Consider the following 21,891-nt stretch of genomic DNA (forward strand, 5'->3'; position numbering starts at 1 on the left):
GCGGAGAGGGCAGAATGGGGAAGGGGGGAAATGGGCGCCTGGAATTTATTCATTTCTTTATTTAATTCGATTTATAGGGCGCCCTTCTCCCTCGCGGACTCAGGACGATTGCACCATAATAGCAATGGCCCTATAGACTTATAGGCAAAGTTGGCTCTTCTCTGACATGTTGGACTTCAATTCCCAGAATTCCTGAGCTAGCGTGATTGGCTCAGGAATTCTGGGAATTGAAGTCCACAAGTCATAGAAGAGCCAACTTTGCTTACCTCTGTTCTAATCCCATCATCCCCTGCTCAGGCAGGAGACCCTGCGTCGTTCCGGACAAATGATTACCCAAGCTCTTCTGGAAGGGACCTTGTAGATCATCTAGTCCAACCCCCTGCCTAACCAGGAGACCCTACATCAGTGGTTGTCAATGGGGGATCCATGCTTGGAAATTGCAGTTGAGAGATTTGCAAACTTCCATTCAGGAAGGGCATTTAGAAGAGGGGGGGGACAATTTCAGAAGGGGTGGGGATATTCTGAGTTATGTAATTCTCCTCTAATAAATGCATTAAATATTCTAATTAATCATGACACCAGCAACTTGATATTTGTTTGCGTTTGATTTTGCATTTAAATCTCCCGATAGCCGCCCTTTGCAGGAGAAACCGAATGTAAATTAATGCGCCACCTCTCGCTCTCCAGCATAATCTTCCCGCTTGCAGGGTCTTCAGCAGATTGATGGGCTTTGTGGTCACGAGGCTTGGCGCAGAGGAAATTTGCAGCTTCATTCTATTGGAACAAAAGTCCCCCAAGGTGACCTGGAGCATCTTCTATATCAGTGATGGCGAACCTTTTTCCGCTCGGGTGCCGAAAGAGCATGTGTGCGCACTATCGCACATGCGTTGAGTGCTCACACCCATAATTCAATGCCTGGGGAGGTTGTCACAGAAACATAGAAGATTGATGGCAGAAAAAGATTTTATGGTCCATCTAGTCTGTCCTTATACTATTTCCTGTATTTTATCTTAGGATGGATCTATGTTTATCCCAGGCATGCTTAAATTCAGTTCCTGTGGATTTACCATGTCTGCTGGAAGTTTGTTCCAAGCATCTACTACTGTCAAATATTTTCTCACGTTGCTTCTGATCTTTCCCCCAATTAACCTCAGATTGTGCCCCCTTGTTCTTGTGATGTATCCCCTTCGCTATACGTGGGGTGGTTGTGATCAGTGTGTGACACATCCATCCCGTGAGTTTGACACCTGTTCTATTCCATTATTTTACCTTATTCCATTATTCTATTATTTCATTCCATTCTATTAGCCCAGCCAGGCTGCAGAACAACTAGGGGGCAGGAAAAACATGGTGTCTCTGAGGCCCACTAGTGGGGATCTGGGGTTTTGCAGCCAATAGGGCCCTTCCAATAGTACAGTGGTACCTCTACTTACGAACTTAATTCGTTCTGTGACCATGTTCTTTAGTAGAAAAGTGTGTAAGAAGAATTTCCCCCCCATAGGAATCAATGTAAAAGCAAATAATGCGTGCGATTGGGGAAACCACAGGGAGGGTGGAGGCCCTGTTTCCTCCCAGGAGATTCCTGGAGAGGCCCCACGGAGGCTTCTCCTCGCCTTTTCCAGCCCTGTTTCCTCCCAGGAGATTCCTAGAGGCCCCACGGAGGCTTCTCCCTGCCTTTTCGGGTTTCGGAGGCTTTGTAAGTGGAAAATGGTTCCTGAGAAGAGGCAAAAAAATCTTGAACACCCGGTTCTTATCTAGAAAAGTTTGTAAGTAGAGGCGTTCGTAGGTAGAGGTACCACTGTACTTGAGCACATAGGATAACTTTACTTTGAGTTAATGTGAATACATGGTCAATCTAACCTTTCACCCAAATTGTACAAGGGAAACAAGCCCCCAAAGGAACAAGGTGCTCCTGGATTTATTTTTTTATAGGTGTCACAAAAGGTCGTTTTTTAACTTTGGAGCTGCTCAGAAGCTGTTGACCTTTATAAGACTTTTCCTCTGTGGGGTACATAGGACTTTCATGAGTCAACTGGCTGATTGCAAAATCTCTTTTGTTTATTTGGGTGTTTTCATGTTTGCAGAAATGCAGGTAAAGGTTTGAAGACATTGTTAGATAATCACAATGAGCAAAACAAAAACAAAGTCAAAAAGGCTCATATTGTTTAATAAAAAGCCTGAATTGGGAAAAAAATACTGTAGTGTTCCCTCGATTTTCGCGGATTCGAACTTTGTGAGAAGTCTATACCACGGTTTTTCAAAAATATTAATTAAAAAATACTTCGCAGGTTTTTTCCCTATACTGTACCACGGTTTTTCCTGCCCGATGATGTCATGTGTCATTGCCAAACTTTCGTCTGCCTTTAATAAATATTTTTTTTAATCAACTTTAATAAACATGGTAATAATCTAAATGGTTGCTAAGGGAATGGGATATTGTAATTTAGGGGTTTAAAGTGTTAAGGGAAGGCTTGAGATACTGTTCATAGCCAAAAATAGTGTATTTACTTCCGCATCTCTACTTCGCGGAAATTCGACTTTCGTGGGCAGTCTTGGAACACATTCCCCGCGAAAATTGAGGGGACACTGTACTGTCAAACTATTTAAAGCCTCTAATGCAGGATTTCCTCAACTCTCAACCAGTTGAGCCCAACCTCGGTCGTTAAGTGAGACATTCGAGTGAACTTTGCCCAAGTTTTATTTTTCTTGCCAGTTGTAAGTGAATCATGAGTTAATAACTTGGCTAAATGAACTTTGCTTGCCAGGTCACAAAAGGGGATCACTTGATCCCAGAACACTGCAATCATTGAGTCAGTGGCCAAGCATCCAAATTTTAATCACATGATCATGTGAAGTTTCGGTGCCATGGTAACTTCAAACAATCACTAAATGAAATGTTGTACATGAAGAGGACCGGCATTTATTCCCTTTAGACTTAGCTGTAAGATTCTCCGGTGCCTGGGGGCTGTTGGGGTCTGGATGGGTGTTAACAAACTCAAACTCAACCCAGACAAGACAGAGTGGCTGTGGGTCCTGCCTCCCAAGGACAATTTCATCTGTCCGTCCATTACCCTGGGGGGAGAATCATTGACCCCCTCAGAGAGGGTTTGCAACTTGGGCATCCTCCTCGATCCACAGCTCACATTAGAGAAACATCTTTCAACTGTGGTGAGGGGGCGTTTGCACAGGTTCGCCTGGTGCACCAGCTGTGACCCTATCTGGACCGGGAGTCACTGCTCAGTCACTCATGCCCTCATCACCTCGAGGCTTGACTACTGTAACGCTCTCTACATGGGGCTACCTTTGAAAAGTGTTCAGAAACTTCAGATTGTGCAAAACGTGGCTGCGAGAGCAATCATGGGCTTTTCCAAATATGGCCATGTTACACCAACACTCCGGTTTGCATTGGTTGCCGATCAGTTTCCAGTCACAATTCAAAGTGTTGGTTATGACCTATAAAGCCCTTCATGGCCCCGGACCAGATTATCTCAGGGACCGCCTTCTGCTGCACGAATCCCAGCGACCAGCTAGGTCCCACAGAGTTGGCCTTCTCCGGGTCCCGTCAACTAAACAATGTCGCTTGGCGGGACCCAGGGGAAGAGCCTTCTCTGTGGCGGCCCCGGCCCTCTGGAACCAACTCCCTCCAGAGATTACAATTGCCCCCACTCTCCTTGCCTTTCGTAAGCTGCTTAAAACCCACCTCTGCCGCCAGGCATGGGGGAATTGAGATACTCTTTCCCCCTAGGCCTTTACAATTTTATGCATGTTGTCTGTATGTATGTTTGGTTTTTAGAATGGGTTTTTAACTGTTTTTAGTATTGGATTGTTATTATATGCTGTTTTATTATTGCTGTCAGCTGCCCCGAGTCTCCGGAGAGGGGCGGCATACAAATCCAATAAATAAATGAATAAATAAATAAATTTCTGCACTAAAGAATTTCTCTCCAAAGAATTCCAGGGAAATGTGGGCCAGGCATATTATTTTGAATAGGTTTTTGTTTTTTTGCTAAAACAGCATTAAAAGCTAAAGATGCTTTCAATATTAGCTCATCCAACTCAAATTGGTCACACTTTTCCGCCTTCTAGTGCCATTTCTTCAATCTGTCCCATCCTCATAATAGGAACAACACTGCTTGAGATCAGACATTACTATTTTTGTCTATTAAGGAATAAATGTTTTTAAATGGCATCAGCTTTTAATGTGTCAAGTCTGTTTTTTCTGCATGTTGAAGCCAGAATAAGCTGCCTATTATTTAACTAATTTGCTCAGTAAGGCATACAAACGTTTAAGAAAGTATTTTTGACTATAAGATGCACCTTAGTTTTTCTGGAAATAAGAAAAAAGGTGATTGGCAGGGGCAACACCGCCAATCAGATGTTCCCAGAGGTGAATTTTAGCAACAAGTTCATTGATTGTTTCTGTTTGAGAGGTGGGTGGGGCTACATTCGGAGTATAAGGTTTTTACCCTTTTGGCGGAGGAAAAAGTAGAAACATAGAAGATTGACAGCAGAAAAAGACCTCCTGGTCCATCTAGTCTGCCCTTATACTATTCCCTGTATTTTATCTTAGGATGGATCTGTGTTTATCCCAGGCATGTTTAAATTCAGTTCCTGTGGATTGACCAACCACGTCTGCTGGAAGTTTGTTCCAAGCATCTGCTACTGTTTCAGTAAAATAATATTTTCTCACGTTGCTTTTGATCTTTCCCCCAACTAACTTCAGATTGTGCCCCCCTTGTTCTTGTGTTCACTTTCCTACTAGAAACACTTCCCTCCTGAAACTTATTTAAACCTTTAACATATTTAAATGTTTCGATCATGTCCCCCCTTTCCCTTCTGTCCTCCAGACTATACAGATGGAGTTCATGGAGTCTTTCCTGATACATTTTATGCTGAAGACCTTCCACCATTCTTGTAGCCTGTCTTTGGACCCCTTCAATTTTATCCATCTCTTTTTGTAGGTCTCCAGAACTGGACAAGTACATCTTATACTCTCAAAAATACAGTGATTTTCTTTGGTTTTAGGAACATTGGTGCATGGTAAGCATTGGAAAGCAACTCTGCCCTATATTTCTGATTCTCTCTCCTGTAGGAACATGTTCCAATTATTCCACTCCTACTTGCCTTTTGGTGACAGTTGACGCAAGTATGCTCACCCGAGCAAGATAAATCCAGAATAAAATCTCAAAGGCAGCTAGTCTCACCTGCAGCAATTTTCCCTTGGTGCTTTTTAAAGCCAGTTTATCATTAACTTTGGTTACTGCTTTATCTTCCCCTATTCAGTCCCAAATAATGTTCACAGCACTTTTTCTTGAAAGGAGTTGATGGATCTCGGTCCCACTTAAAAACCAGCTTTCAACAACTCCCGGGCAAATCCAGGCCGAGGAACAAAGATTGTGACTCCTAGGTCAGAGCCACCCCAACCACGCTTCCCAAACCAGGCAGTTGACGCAAAACAAGCTGTAAATCCCAGCCTTTTGACGTTGTGATGCTATGAACGTTTAAGAATGTTAACGAGTTTGGTGCAATAGTTGAGGTGGTAGCTTAGAGTCCAGGAGCTGAGCTAGTTCAAGCCCCACCCTAGTTGCAAAAGACAGCTGGGTGATTTTGGGCTAATTCTTCTACCCAACCCTACTCACTTCACTGGGTTATTATGGGGAAAATAGGAGGAAGGAGTACAGTACTAGCTATGTTTCCTGCCAGGATATTAAAATAATCTAGTATAGTGGTTCTCAACCTGGGGGTTGGGACTCCCCTTTAGGGATGGAATGGCCATTTCACAGGGGTAGCGTTAAGATCCTGGGAAAAGACAAATTTCCCATGGTGTTAGGAACTAAAAGCTTCTATTCTGGTGCCTTGGAACATTATTTTTACAATCTAATTAGGCGTTTACAGTGTGGGTGTCCTTTTATTTTATTTATTCATTTGTCCAATACACAATACATATGGAAGAGAATAGACATGAAGTAATATATATATAAAGATAATATGAAAAATAGGGAAGATATATGAAAGGAAGAAAATATATACTGTATATGAGATAAAGGAAAGACAATTGGACAGGGGACGAAAGGCACACCAGTGCACTTATGTACGCCCCTTATTGACCTTCCTGCCAATCAGTTAAAACTCTGTTGGAGGAATTGGCACTAGACTTATGGTTGGGGGTCACCACAACATGAGGAACTATATTAAAGGGTGGCGGCATTAGAAAGGTTGAGAACCACTGCTCTAGCAAGCTTCGACTCAAACCACTTTGAGGAGGTGGCCCTTGTTCCCTGCGTTCAGACAGCCAGAAAGCAGCGTCCTGGCTTTGGGAAATGGGCCTTGAATCGCTTGCAGGAACAAACCAAACCTCTCTCCAAGCCATTATCCTTTGGTCCTCTATTCCAGTGTTTTTCAACCAGTGTGCCGTGGCACACTAGTGTGCCGCGAGACATGGTCAGGTGTGCCGCGAAGCTCAGAGAGAAAGCAAGCAAGAGAGAAAGCAAGCAAGAGAGAAAGAGCGAGAGAGAGAAAGAACAAGAGAAAGAAAAAGAGAGGGAGAAAAAGAGAAAGAAAGCAAGAGAGAGAGAGAGAAAGAAAGGGAGGGAAGGAGAGAGAGAGAAAGACATAGAGGGACATAGGGAGGGAGAAAGAGAGCAAAAAAGAGAGGAAGGAAGGACGAGAAAGAAAGAGGAAGGAAGGGAGAGAAAGAGGGAGGGAGAAAGAAATAGAGCGAAGGGGAGGAGAGAGAATTTTTTTCTTCAAACTTTTTTTAACCACCCCCCCTCCCGCTCAATGTGCCCCAGGATTTCGTAAATGTAAAAAATGTGCCGCGGCTCAAAAAAGGTTGAAAATCACTGCTCTATTCAGTAGCACAGAGGGGAGCATTTCATTCCATGTTACCAACTAGGAGAGGCAATCTCCTACACAATGTTTTGAGACAGATCATCTGGGGAATGTGCGCTAGCCAAGTATACTGCTCAAAAAAATAAAGGGAACACTCAAACACAATATAACTCCCAAGTCAATCAAACCTCTGCGAAATCAAACTGTCCACTTAGGAAGCAACACTGATTGACAGTAAATTTCACAGGCCGTTGTGCACATTCAACTTTGTACAGAACTAAGTATTCAGTGAGAATATTTCATTCATTCAGATCTAGGATGTGTTCTTTGAGTGCTCCCTTTCATTTTTTTGAGCAATGCATTTATTTAACAAGCCTTCCACTTCTTTAAGAGCTCATGAAAATCAACCCAGCAGCCGGAAGGGAAAGACCTACTGCCAAGGAAGCCGCTCTTTTAAGCCACACCTCAAGAGTTTAGATGTCGGGCGACAGAGCGGAAGACCTAACTGCTTTGTGTGGGGTGGGGGAAGAGGAGGGAGAGAGCTGCTGTCCTTTGTCCCAGCTCCTGTCAATCAAGCAGTTTGAAAGTACGCAAATGTGAGCATATAACCAGGTGGTTAACAGCGTTCCCAAAGGCTCAGTTAGGGTTATCTGTGCGTGATTTCTCTACCTGCCCAGGTACAGTAGCAGAATTGCGCTGGACTCCGCTAGCACTCAGAGCCATGGGGGGGAGGACACCTCACCGTTCTACCTTAGCAGCCCACCTCTAGCCTTGGTGTATAGTCATAGTAGTCACATGACCAGGGAAGGATTTCAGACAATGCTTGCTCTCTCAGCTACGAAACAGAGGTAAACACTGCCCTCACCCCCGCCCAAGAGTCAGATACAATCGCAGGGGGGAAAAACCATTCACTTTTTAATTCAAACCATTACACGTGCCATCGTTTAAGATAGAACCTAGCACTTTATTGAAGATTTTAATGTGGAATTTCAAGAACCAGACATATGTAGTAAAACGCCCAGGGGGGGGGGAAATAAAAATAAGTGGAACGCAAAAGGCACTTCCTGTTTGGGATACTGACCACGGGATGGGGGCAAGTAAACAAGCTGGCTTCTCTGTACAACACCAACCAAGTTAGCCTCTCCCGTGGCCAGGTCCCCCCCAGCACTGCCCTCTCCCCTGTTTTACACAAGCCAGACCCCCTGTAGGTGACACCCAAGGCTTTTCTGTAGGACACCTTGGCCTAGCAGGGGATGCTGGGAACTGTCAAGGAATTTCATGGTGTCAACGTAAAGTTTTAAAAGCTGCCGTTTGAGACAAGGGCTTCTCTGTACTCACACCCCATCCCAAACACAATAAATAAGCAATTATTAAAAAAAGTTTTGTTTTTTTTCAAGTATGTAGGGTTATCTTCCCACAACCTTCCCAATTGCACCTGTGCTCTGAAGGGGCCTGGCTTCTCTGTAGCTACGCCAGGACTTCAGAAGGCAGGTTGGAACTCGGCTGTGAAAGTAAACTGGGAACAATTTTGTGCAATATGAAATTTTCTTGGCTCTTAACAAAAAGGAAACGAAACAGGTCCAGGGGGCCAAAAAGTGTGCAGCCTACAAGTCTTGGGTACAATCTTCTGACCTCTCTACAGTATATACCAAAGATTGCCCAAGTGCTCATTTGATAAGGGGGGGAAGGGGGGGTTGTTAGGGTTTTTTTTTTGAGGTCTGGCTAGTGCTAAAACTGCATAGGGTTTTGTTTTTGTTTTTGTCAATGAACCTCAAAGGAAGCAGCAGTAAAAGATGACAATGGGACGCCGGCTTGGATTTAAAAAGCATTTGTAAGAACCGCCCTTGTTAGGAGTTGTGTAACTGGCAAGCTCTCTGCTTAGGCAACTTGCCGCTGCTCCCAAGAAGTCAATTGGGGTGGTGGCCTTGGCATTCTCCAAAAACCGGTTGCTGGCACTGCCCTGCTTTAAAAGCATCTTTGGGCCGAGGAGGCAAAACCCCAGACACTGCACACACATCGCAAGGGAAATGGATTTTGGGACTTTTTTTCTCTTTTCGAAGGGAAGGTTTAAAAGCCTTCGAGGGGGGATGCAAAAGATTTAGGCCAAAGCAAGTTTCGGTTACAGCCTTTCTTCTCTATGGTGTTTTTTTGTCTTTTTTTGTATGGTGCCTAGGTTCAACTGGCTCACGCATCAAGCCCACCAGGCGGAGGAGAAAGCACGGCCCCTTCCCCAGGAGACTGATATCGGTGGTGGTGAACAGAGTGTGCCAAGTTTTTAAAGAGCAGAGGAGGACAGGACCAATGGAGGGGTGGGGGCTCTTTCCCACAAAGGAGCCTGAAGGTTTCTCTGTAATGTACACCAACAGGTCTGGGGAAAGGAGCCCAACATAATTCAGTATTTAAGCTTTTTGGGGACTTCCCAGGGGAAGTTGTTCCTACCAAAGTGACCATAGGCTGCAGTCTTCTGATAAATAGGCTTCTTCAGATCCAGCTCCCTGGAATATACAAGTCCATAACTCAATACACAGCATTCACCCAAAACAAAGCAAAAAGCACCTACATCCCCAAGAGGCCGCCGAGTTAGTGGGGACGCCCAACGCTTCTCGGCCCCCATCATCCTGCTACAAGAGATTTAGGTTCACAAACAGCATTGCCAAAGCGCGTCTTGGAAATCTAAGCCCCCGGGCTCAAACTGAGAGCAATGGAATACTTACCTTCTAGGTACTTAGGAATGCCTACTTCCCAGGCAGACCAGACGTTCTCCAGGAGGGACACTCCCTATCTCAACATCACCCCACCTCAATGCAGAGACTCCCCCCCCCGACAGATTATAGGCACATAAAACCTGTGCTTGCAGAGCTAAGCTTAACCCCCCCCGCCCCCCGCCCCCAAAGTCACAACAAACATCTACCTAGGATAGCCAGCCTCTGAACAAACAAGACAAAAACAAATGTAATTAAGGTTTAACTATCAGCATTAAGGAGCTAAATACAAAACCCATAAAAATGGCATATTAATCATAGAAACTTTTCTTTATTATTATATGCTTGCTGTATAGCAATTAAAACCTTTTATAAATTACAGTGTTCCCTCGACTTTTGTGGGGGATGCGTTCCAAGACTGCACGCAAAAGTCGAATATCCGCAAAGTAGAGATGCGGAAGTAAATGTTATTATTATTATTATTATTATTATTATTATTATTATTATTTATTGGATTTGTATGCCGCCGCTCTCCGGAAACACTATTTTTGGCTATGAACAGTATCCCAAGCCTTCCCTTAACACTTTAAACCCCTAAATTACAATTTCCCATTCCCTTTAGCAACCGTTTAGATTATTACTCACCATGTTTATTTATTAAAGTTTATTAAAAAATATATTTATTAAAGGCGGACAAAAGTTTGGCGATGACATATGACGTCATCGGGTGGGAAAAACCATGGTATAGGGGGAAAAAACGCAAAGTATTTTTTAATTAATGTTTTTGAAAAACCGTGGTATAGACTTTTCGCGAAATTCGAATCCGCGAAAATCGAGGGAACACTGTACTGCTATAGTTCCGGTGTTGCTTAGAAAGTAAGATTTCAATTGCAAATGTAGTTAGTGTTGCACAGCAAGTGAAATCCCCATTAAATGACTTTGAAGGTGTCAAACAGCCACCTAAAAATATCTTTTTTGAGTGTGTAAGGTCAGCCTCCCAAAGATGTTTTGCTTTCTGGGCATTCCCTGCCTCCGGGCAAATCCTCTCAGGGCAGCACCCCACCCAAACCATCCCTGGAGAGGGTCAGAGGGGATGGCTTTGAGGGAGGGGAGGAAGACAAGAAGAGCTCTGTCTGGAGCAAGAATTAGACTCTCAGACCAGCCCCCTTCCCAGTTCTTCACAAAGGTAAAAGGAAGAGGTGGGGAAGTGTATTGAGGTTTTTTATTGCTACAGCTTTCCAATAAGGCAGCGTTAGCCTACCTAACGCCCTGTTCCCAATTAATCTACCTTGACCGTCACTTATCCAAGAGCATGCGTTGCTAGCTATGAAGCATTCCGGTGAGCGTTCCGCCTCCCCCCTCGCCACAATGCAGGGACATCACCTCTGATTTTGATTGACACTGTAGCCATCTCCTGTGACCACACAACCAAGACACGCCGTGCTCGGCAGGCCGCTTTCCTCTGTCTCCTCGTAGTGGGTATGGCGCGTACAGCAGAAGGAAGGACAAAACGTTGGCACATTAAGGGCAGATTTGCCCAACGGCCATTGGCTAGTTTATGCCTAATCCCCTCCTTCTTAGCCCCTACGTATTGTCCATGTTCGTATACGGACTAGCGTTACCATGTTTTACCTGACAATGACCCCCGGGCGAAGATCGAAGTTCTTCTTCACAATGTCCAGCAGCTCGTACTCTGTTTTTTGGGAGGTGCCGTAGTGGAAAATAGAGACCGATATCGGATGGGCGACTCCAATGGCATAAGAGACCTGCAAGCAAAGAGGAAGCACAACCGAATTTAATTTATTCGTCTTCTATGCCAGGGTTTCCCAACCTTGGCAACTTGAAGATATCTGGACTTCAACTCCCAGAATTCGAATCCTGGGAGTTGAAGTCCAGATATCTTCAAGTTGCCAAGGTTGGGAAACACTGTTCTATGCCACCCAATCCTGTAGGATTCAGGGAGGCTTACAACAATAAAAATAGTGATACAATAATAAAAAATAAATATAACCCCAAGACACTAACAAACCCAATTATACCCTCTTCCCCCCCTTCCCCCCCCCCCCCCGAAAACCCAATCTAACAACATACCAACAAACATAATTCGGGCACCTCTGGTGTTAAAATTCACTGCCCCCTGGCCTGTCGACAAAGCCAGGTCTTAATAGCTTTTCAAAAAGCCACCAGTGTGAACATCCGGGGGGGGGGGGGGGGGGAGGGAGGAGACACTGGACCCATAAAGCCGAAGTGGCAAGTGTGAAGGGCTAGATGTAGCATATGGACTGGATGGAAGTGAGCATTGTTTACAAAACCATAAAAGGCATGGACAAGGGTCGCCCAGAAAGTAATGCACCACATTTCTTTCCTCGGCCTACAGTAATGGTACGAATGTGAAACTTTAGATATACGTTATTTGAATTGTCAGGAGTGCATGTGTAAATTTTGTGCTTCTTCAGACAGATAGCGTAGCTGCAGCAGTGTTTCGAAATGGCGTCTGTAAGTGATGTATGTTACAAGCAGCGTGTCGTCATTGGATTTTTCACTGCGGAGAAAGAAACTGTTGGGAACATTCACAAACGTTTGTGTCCAGTTTATGGAGAATCTGCAGTCGACAGAAGTACGGTTAGTCGCTGGGCACAGAAAGGGAGGCCATTGTAGTGCAGAAAGGGCTTCGCGACTAAAACAAGGAGTGGTACCGACAGGGCATACGTGCCCTTGTGTCTCGTTGGAGGAAGGCCATAGAACGGGACAGAGATTACATAGGAAAATAGGGAGTGAAGAAGAGTGTTCTTGTGTGTTCATTGTGTTCAATAAATAATTGTTGAAGAAAAAAAACGTGGTGCATTACTTTCTGGCCAACCCTTGTTTAATAGTACTGTGCACATCCCATTTAGCTATACAGTGTTCCCTCGATTTTCACGGGTTCGAACTTTGCGAATAGCCTATGCCACGGTTTTTCAAAAAATATTAATTAAAAAATACTTCGCGGGTTTTTTTTCCTATACCACGTTTTTCCCCATCCGATGACGTCATACATCATTGCCAAACTAATAATTTTTGCAAACAAATAACAAAAAAAATAATTATTGTTAATAAATAATTATGTTTATAAATATCAGGATCACTAAATGCCTTATTCAGTGGTGAGTACCAGTAATAATGGTGAGTAAATGGTTGTTAAGGGAATGGGAAATGGTAATTTAGTGGGTTAAAGTGTTAAGGGAAGGCTTGTGATACTGTCCATAGCCAAAAATGGTGTATTTACTTCCGCATCTCTACTTTGCGGAAATTCGACTTTCGCGGGCGATCTCGGAACGCATCCCCCGCGGAAATCAAGGGAACACTGTAATACAGTGATACCTTGTCTTACAAACTTAATTGGTTCCGGGACGACGTTCTTAAGGTGAAAAGTTTGTAAGACGAAACAATGGTTCCCATAGGAATCAATGGAAAAGCGATTAATGCGTGCAAGCCCAAAATTCACCCCTTTTGCCAGCCGAAGCGCCCGTTTTTGCGCTGCTGGGATTCCCCAGCATCACAAAAACACGGAAGTCCGGAGGTGGGGTTTCCCATGGAGGGGAGCCTCAGGGGAATCCCAGCAGCACAAAAACAGGTACTTTGCTGGCAACCGAAGTCCGGAGGGGGGGCATCCCAGCGGCGGCGGTGGGTTTGTAAGGTGAAAATAGTTTGTAAGAAGAGGCAAAAAAATCTTAAACCCCGGGTTTGTATCTCGAAAAGTTTGTATGATGAGGCGTTTGTAAGACGAGGTATCACTGTATTCCCCTTCCTCTATCTCAGGGTTTCCCAACCTTGGCCACTTGAAGATATCTGGACTTCAACTCCCAGAATTCCCCAGTCCTGGGAGTTGAAGTCCAGATATCTTCAAGTTGCCAAGGTTGGGAAACATTGCTCTATCTCATGGCATTAATCCCTCAGGCTACTTAACGTAATCTCTGCACTGCACTTTAGTCAGCACTGCTTATCCCCCCACAAAGGGAAGAGCAAGGTGAATATGTCGGAGTGAAACTGCCCCGAGCATCTTTTAGCGCCAAGGAACAGGCTGCACATACCTGAACAAGCACCCGTCGACACAGGCCAGATTTCACAAGGGATTTGGCAACCCAGCGAGCAGCATAAGAAGCGGAACGGTCGACTTTAGTGTAGTCTTTCCCAGAGAAAGCCCCTCCTCCGTGGGCTCCCCAGCCGCCGTAAGTGTCAACAATGATCTTCCGGCCTGTCAAACCAGCATCTCCCTAAAACAACAATGATCTCTCAGCCAAGCCAAACCAGCATTTCCCCTAAAACAACAATTGTGTTTCTTACGCAATTCTGCTGCAAATGTTAGGTAAGGATCTGCAATAGATAGAAACTGAATAAAGAGAGAGAAGCCACCTAGAACCTAAGGAGAAACTTCCTGGCGGTGAGAAGAAAGAAGCAGTGGAACAACTTGCCTCCAAAAGTTGTGGGTGCTCCAACCCTGGAGGCTTTTAAGAAGGGGCTGGACAATCATTTGTCTAAAATGGCATAGTGCCTCTTGATTGAGCAGAGAGTTGGACTAGAAGACCTACAAGGTATAGTGGTACCTCTACTTATGAACTTAATTCATCTTGTGACCAGGTTCTGAAGTAGAAAAGTTTGTAAGAAGCTATTTTTCCCATAGGAATCAATATAAAAGCAAATAATGCGTGCGACTGGGGAAACCACAGGGAGGGTGGAGGCCCTGTTTCCTCCCAGGAGATTCCTAGAGGCCCCACGGAGGCTTCTCCCTGCCTTTTCTGGCCGTTTCTTCCCAGGAGATTCCTAGAGAGGCCCCACAGAGGCTACTCAATGCCTCTTCCAGTTAAAGTTTCGGAGGCTCGGGTTCGTAAGTGGAAAATGGTTCTTGAGAAGAGGCAAAAAGATCTTTAACACCTGGTTCTTATCTAGAAAAGTTCGTAAGTAGAGGCGTTCGTAGGTAGAGGTACCACTGTACCTTCCAACTCTTGTTATTATGTTCTTTTAAAACATCTCTGCTTATCTTGCAAAGTCCTGGCTTTGTTACAAAATACTGCCAAGTAACTTTCCCGCGGTGGTCATTTCAGAAGGCTGCCAATATTCTTGTAATGCATCACTTGACGTACCTGGGGTCCACCAATCACGAATCTGCCGCTAGGCTGCAGATGATAGATAGTGTCATCATCCAAGTATTTTGCAGGCACCACCGCTCTGACGACTTTCTCCTTCAGGGCATCTCTCATCTCATCCAGTCCAATTCTGTCATCGTGCTGGACGGAGATGACAATCGTGTGGACCCTAATGGGGATGACAGCCCCGCGGTCCTGCTTATACTGAACCGTCACCTGAAACACAGGGGAAAAGGAGCACATCTCGCAGGATGGCCAAAAAGAGACCTTTGCCCTGTCTGCATTGGGGGTGGTGGGGGTCCCCACTGAAAGGCGCCAAGCGTCGTTACCTGAGTCTTCGAATCTGGTCGCAGCCAAGTCAAAATATGATTCCGACGGAGTTCTGCCAGTTTTGCATTCAGCTGGTGCGCTAGCAGAAGAGTCAGGGGCATGCACTCGTCGGTCTCATCGGTAGCATAACCAAACATCAAACCCTGAAGCCAGAACAACATGGGGGACAATAAATTCCAGGCTCAAAACAGGCCTAAAGTGCCAAAAAATTCACATTAGGCTCTAATTCAGGGATATCAAACTCAATTTCATTGAGGCTTGTGTTTGATCTCAGGGAGTTGGGGGTGCCCATGGCCAGCTCAATGTCACTCTTGCTGGGGTGCCTGTGGCAGCCCAATAATTAATTTGATTTATTATTAGATTTGGATGCCGCCCCTCACCGCAGACTCTGCCAATGAAAACGGGCCTCCCGAGCTCCATTTCCGGCTGCTATGACCTCCTGCAACCCCGACAGCAAACATTGTTGTGGTTAGCTCTGGCCCAGCTCCTGCCCCAAGGACTGTGGATGTGGGGGAGACATCCACATGCTGCAGGCCTGTTTTGCTCCAGGTGGAATCTGCTGATGAAGGCTCCTCTGACCAAGAAAACATGAGTGACAGGGGGGAGGAGAGTGTGGCAGACAGCTCAGAAGGAGATCAATTATCTCTCTCCTCCTTGGATTCAGAACAAGAGTTAATGATACAGCCACGCATGCGGAGAGCGATGCATAGGCAGCAACAACTGAGAGATTATCATCAAAGAAAATGCGGCCACCTGTGGTTGGGTGGGGATGTGGTCATTAGTGAGGCTGCTATAAAGAGCAGCCTGTGGGTTTGGCCATTGTGGAGGATGATCTGATCGTTGTGTTTCGTGACTGCTTTGCTGACTTTGACCTTTTGTGTGCTGATTTTTCCCCGCTTTGAAACTAAACCAGAGCAAAGTGTGTTGCACTTCACAGCTGCAAGCTAAGTATCACAGAACTGATAAGGGACTTGTATAAATTACCAGTTTGTTTGGAGACGAGGGCTCTTTGCTATACCAAGAGGGCTTGGTTTAAGTGAATTTTCATTATTTATTTATTTATTTATTGGATTTGTATGCCGCCCCTCTCCAGAGACTCGGGGCGGCTAACAGCGACTATAAAGCAGTGTACAATAGTAATTTGGTATTGATGATTAAAAATCAATTAATATAAAAACCAAACATACATACATACATACCATGCATAGAATTGTAAAGGCCTAGGGGGAAAGAGGATCTCAATTCCCCCATGCCTGGCGGCAGAGGTGGGTTTTAAGTTGTTTACGAAAGGCAAGGAAGGTGGGGGCAGTTCTAATCTCTGGGGGGAGTTGGTTCCAGAGGGCTGGGGCCGCCACAGAGAAGGCTCTTCCCCTGGGTCCCGCCAGGCGACATTGCTTAGTTGACGGGACCCGGAGAAGATCCACTCTGTGGGACCTAACTTATAAAGAACATTGTTTTGAATTTTCAAACGTGTGTGTGTGTGTCTGAAATTTGTACCTGTGAATTTTTGGGAGGATTCTACCAGAGAGCCCGACAGAACAAAAAATAGGGCTCGGAAAGTCCGTGTCACGAGCAGAGGGTTGCAGGAGGCCATAGCAGCCAGAAACAGAACTCAAGAGTCCATTTTTGATAGCAGAAGCACCATGGGCCAGTCCTAAATACCCCCACGGACCCGACCTGCCCCCCAGGCCTTGAGTTTGACTGTTCCAGTTTATTACAAATCAGCAAGGTCTTAGTACCAACCTGATCCCCAGCACCGATGTCTTCTTCCTTCCTATCAAGATGCACCCCTTGAGCGATGTCAGGAGACTGCTGCTCCAGCGCAACCAGCACATTGCACGTTTTGAAGTCAAAGCCTAAAACGCACAAATGTTGTAACCTTAGGAACAGGAAGTGAAGTTGCATCCAAACCAAAAAGCTTCCTGATCAAAACTGGAACGCACCAAAAAACAAAAACAAACCAAAACAAGTGACTAATCTTAGTGAGCATTCTCAATCCATTCACCTTTTGAAGAATCATCATAGCCAATGTGCTTGATTGTTTCACGAACAATTTTCTGATAGTCAACCGCGGCAGTTGATGTGATCTCTCCGGCCAGGAGTATCATTCCAGTCTTTGCAGCAGTTTCTACATTGAGACACAGATTTAATGCTTAATTTATTTATTTATTAGATTTGTATGCCGCCCCTCTCTGTAGACTCGTACAATAGAATTTCCCACTGGTAAAAAAAATATTGAATATACTGTTCAGCCCTTTCATTAAAGAAAGCCAAGTGCACTCACCGCATGCTACTTTGGCATTTGGATCTTGCTTCAGATGCGCATCGAGAACAGCATCACTGATCTGATCGCAGATCTTATCTGAAAACAAAAAGGTTCCATCAAAAAGGTTTTTTTGTGATTCTAGGAATATTTGTTCACATTTTGTGCTTTAAAGAGTAACTAACTGTTCCACATTTGAAATCTGTTACTTCACTGATCAGTTAAAACCACCTCTCCTTGTCAAAGTCTGTTCTGCTCATCTCTTTGACAAGCAATTTAAGACAGGGTGGTATTGTTTATGTTAACTCCAAACAATATATCCCTCTGTCCTGTGTAACCTTTCAGGCCAGTCCAATGCTTAGCACATGATAATCCCCCGTCCTGTGTAACCTTTCAGGTCAACCCAATGCTTAGCACATGAACTGGGAGCAGCCATCATTTCTTATAAACAGACAGTCTTAGAAAAACCTAAATAAAGAGTCACAAGAGCTGGGTTTAAGCTGATGACGCACAAGCCCAATAAATCATTAATTGCTTGGCAAAAACTTGCAAATATTATTTTATTCAAGAATTATTTATGTATATAGTTCTTAGCTTGGTTTGGGGGCAATATTAGAACTAGGTTTCTGCTAATTCACTGCTCCATGGGAGTTACTCAAGCAATAACAAAGCTGCAATTGTCCAGGTGTCAAATGTGAACTTCTGAGTCAATCCTGTTTCTGGTGACTGCTTGGAGAAGTCCATGCAGTTTTCTTGGCAATATTCTTGGAAGTGGTTTGACACAACTGCCTTTTTAAAGCCTGAAAAACGTGCCTGGCCAAGCCATCCAGCTGGCTTTTCTGCCCAAGATAAGACTACAATCCAAATCTCTTGGTTTGTACCCTGGCACCATTAAACATACAAAGATGGCTCTTCCCACTATGAATGTTTAAATTTACTCAACCCACTCTGTCTACTAGCTAGATATATTATCAATTATTAAGACTTGCATTTAGACATTTTATAGGATGGGAAAGCTTAATACATATAATGGTTCTTTACTGCAAGATTAAATGTTTTACATCCCCTTCTGAAAACACCAAACTTGAATATCCTACAGTCAATTAGAGCTCAGCAGGGCCTCTGCTGATTTACAGAGTGTATTGTAAGAGGCTATATCTGCACTCTCCTACTACCCTGCTCTTTAGAGGTCGAAGATGGCCATAAGGAGAATAAGCATATTTAGGTGAGAAACCTATATAGAGGCAAGTAAGGACAAGATAGGAACTACTGCATGGTTACATGTGGTACTATCAAGTTAATAATCAAGGCTCCTTCCAATTCTTTTACAAGGAAATGGTAACCTTAGAAACCTGAACAAATAGGGAACATGATTGGAATTCTATGTGATAAAAAATATTGCTCAATAAAGCTGAAACATGGAATATTTGGCTTAAGCTATGGTATATCAAGGTGATTAGAAATCTTGGGAGGTGAAATAAGTGGACAAGCATCACTGCATTCATATCATAGAAACATAGAAGACTGACGGCAGAAAAAGACCTCATGGTCCATCTAGTCTGCCCTTATACTATTTCCTGTATTTTATCTTACAATGGATATATGTTTATCCCAGGCATGTTTACATTCAGTCACTGTGGATTTACCAACCACGTCTGCTGGAAGTTTGTTCCAATGATCTACTACTCTTTCAGTCAAATAATATTTTCTCACGTTGCTTTTGATCTTTCCCCCAACTAACCTCAGATTGTGTCCCCTTGTTCTTGTGTTCACTTTCCTATTAAAAACACTTCCCTCCTGGACCTTATTTAACCCTTTAACATATTTAAATGTTTCGATCATGTCCCCCCTTTTCCTTCTGTCCTCCAGACTATAAAGGTTGAGTTCATGAAGTCTTTCCTGATATGTTTTATGCATAAGAACTTCCACCATTCTTGTAGCCCGTCTTTGGACCCTTTCAATTTTGTCAATATCTTTTTGTAGGTGAGGTCTCCAGAACTGAACACAGTATTATTCCAAATGTGGTCTCACCAGCGCTCTATATAAGGGGATCACAATCTCCCTCTTCCTGCTTGTTATACCTCTAGCTATGCAGCCAAGCATCCTACTTGCTTTTCCTACCGCCCGACTACACTGCTCACCCATTTTGAGACTGTCAGAAATCACTACCCCATCCTGTATTTGGGTTTCTTGTTGGAATGCCTGGTCACTATGGTCTTGGAATACCTAATCCCGTAAAATAAGCAGTATCTTAGATCATGCAACAACCACAAGCAATACTACGCTACTAAAACCTAGACAATGCTTGTTCCTATAGCTTTAAAAAAAAAACCCACACTCTATTTTAAGCATCTCCCTCAGAGCGAAGAGTAGAAATGCGACTCCCATTGTTGTAGAATGCAATTCAATATTCTGGTAGGTGCCATATCAGAAAAAGAATATTCTACAGTAAAATGTAATTTGGATCGGTTTTACAAACTAAATTACAGCTGGGGATTCAGAACAAATTTCGGGGAATTTCTAGCTTGTAGTCTCTCCAAAAAACAGAGTAGAGATTGCCTAGCCCACTGTTTATCTTTTAGCAACTGATATCTTGCACTAGGGCAGGCTTAGGTGACCTTTGAGATATTGTTCTACAGCGTGTCTCCCCAAACAAGTAAGACTCTTAACTAGATGAGAGGAACAAGACTAAAGAGCACTTAAATCAAGGAGGCAAGGTCGCCCATTCATTTCACCAAGCACATGCATTAAATGTGTGTCCATTGCTATCAAACTTTTATTTATTCCCAAGAGCAGAGGAAATGAGCCTAATAGACATCTGATCCACCCTGCAGGAAGACTACAGCGTTCCCCTTTTAATGTGAACCACATGGGATTCAAGGGCTACATGTCAATGGCGGAAATGATGCTCTACTGGTTCTTCCTGCTCTTTTGTGGCAGAGGACCTTGGACAAAGCGCTAACCTCTCTCCTGCTTTTACATCCAATGCAGCAATAACCCAATGGGCAATATAACTCAAATGTAGAACATTGGTTCGTTCCACTGCTGGAAAACGAATCCTTTTCAAGCTGATGTCCAAACTTCCCCCCCCCCGCCCCAAAAAAGCTCAGACATCATGGCGGAAGACAATGGAAAAGCGAAGGTGCCTTCAAGATCCAAACCAGGATCGCTCCTCTGGTTTCAAGCCCGTCCTCCTCTATCCTCAAGTCTCTTTGTTGCAGAAGACCGCAAGTGCCTTTCTTATAAACTCGCCCATTTATTTTAGAGCAACTGAGGTCCCATTCCAGGCCAGTGGACTTTTAATCCTTCCCATTAAAACCTTCAATGGTTTTAATGAGAAGGATCAGAGGAAACTTTTATTTGGTTCATTTAATCAGAAAGGGGGGTTTTGTCATCAGTTTTACTCCTTAAGCCTTGTGGGTCCCCTCCTCCTCCTAGCCCCGCCCCCCCTCAAAAGAGGCGCTCTGCGAAATATTAAGAGGTGGTTCTTTTTTGTGTGTGTTATTGTTGGTCTTTCTTCCCCCCTCCCTTCTTCACCCATCCTCTCTCCTCCCAAGGTCTCGCCATGCGGGCACCACGTGGTCGCCTGCAATGCGGGCCGCGCCGCCGAGGCTCAAAAGCGGGGAGTGCGCGTGCGCGGGAGGGCCCGCTTTCCCCCCCATCTCGTTTCGCCGGTCGGCCCGCATGGCTGCTCCGAGACGGCAAAGGGGGAGGAAGGGGGACGCAGGCCAGACGAAATTCGTTAAAAAGGGGAGGCGGGTCAAACCCCCCCGCCCGCTCAAGCCGCTCCCCTCACACACGCGCGCCCGATTTTCGGCAGCCGCCCCGTTGCGTCACTCAGCCGGGGCGCGCTAGCCAATCAGGCAGCGAGCGGCGGGGCGCGCGCCCGCCTCCCTACCTGTCAATCGTCGCCTCAGTGCCCCTGTGCCCTCATCTGTCCCCCCCCACCGCCCTGGTACAGCCGGGTCCTCCCCTCCCCCGCCTTCCTCTCACCTGGATGCCCTTCTCCCACCGACTCTGAGGTGAAGAGGAAGGTGCCCTCCTCGATCCTGCTGTCCCGGAAACCATTCATGGCGGGCGCGAACACTGCGAAGCCGAAAGAAGGGAAACAAAAAAAAAATCAACAACGACGAGGAGGCTTCGAAGCCGGCAGCGGGAATGATAATAATAATAATAATAAAAAATAAATAAAAAAGATTATTGATGGCCGCCCTCAAAGCGTAGCAATTGAAGCAAGAGCGGAGCGTCCGAGGAATGAAGACGCCCGCCGCCTGGCGCCGATATTTATAAGGGAAGCCACGCCCCCCCAGGCGAAATCCCGCCCTCTGGCCTTTTTGGGAGAAGCGGGAGGCGGCCGAGGCGTGAGGGGGGCCGGCCCAACCCCCGCGCGCCTTCCGGTGTCCTGAGGGGGCTACTCGGTCCCCTCTTCTTCTCCCACCCCGCTGCTAGGCGCCTCAGCCGACTCACCGGTCCCCATCTCTGAGGGGGAGGCGCCGGCTCTGCCCTGCCGGTCTCCGCCCACGCGCGGAATTTTCCCGCCTCGCCGCTCCGCCACAGCCCGGCGGCTTTCGGCGGGCGTCGGGGCCTAGGCGCGCTCCCTCTGTGTGTATGTGTGTGTGTTTGTGTGTACTCTATGTGTGTG

At 45.3% G+C, this 21,891-nt stretch overlaps 1 protein-coding gene across 1 annotated transcript; it reads right to left on the reverse strand.

Moving 5' to 3' along the window:
• Window positions 1-7,774: 7,774 nt before the first annotated feature.
• MAT2A (methionine adenosyltransferase 2A) lies at window positions 7,775-21,888 on the reverse strand. Its single transcript, XM_070765128.1, has 10 exons — window positions 21,717-21,888; window positions 21,243-21,335; window positions 17,271-17,348; window positions 16,992-17,114; window positions 16,730-16,842; window positions 14,986-15,129; window positions 14,654-14,872; window positions 13,604-13,786; window positions 11,166-11,299; window positions 7,775-9,326 (listed from the first exon to the last, which is right to left on the reverse strand). Exons 1-10 carry the CDS (start codon window positions 21,724-21,726, stop codon window positions 9,224-9,226), a joined length of 1,200 nt encoding a protein of 399 aa, XP_070621229.1. The 5' UTR covers window positions 21,727-21,888; the 3' UTR covers window positions 7,775-9,223.
• Between the last annotated feature and the right edge of the window lie 3 nt (window positions 21,889-21,891).

The sequence above is a fragment of the Erythrolamprus reginae genome, chromosome 12 (assembly GCF_031021105.1).
Source record: "Erythrolamprus reginae isolate rEryReg1 chromosome 12, rEryReg1.hap1, whole genome shotgun sequence".
NCBI classification, from domain to species: Eukaryota; Metazoa; Chordata; class Lepidosauria; order Squamata; family Dipsadidae; genus Erythrolamprus; species Erythrolamprus reginae.

Bases quoted from the DNA above. Each gene is read 5' to 3' on its own strand.
- MAT2A (XM_070765128.1), bottom strand. The intron at 16,843-16,991 runs GTGAATGGATTG...TGTGCGTTTTAG, and splicing joins CTATGATGATTCTTCAAAAG to GCTTTGACTTCAAAACGTGC. The intron at 11,300-13,603 runs GTATGTGCAGCC...CTTTGCTTGCAG, and splicing joins GTCGACGGGTGCTTGTTCAG to GTCTCTTATGCCATTGGAGT.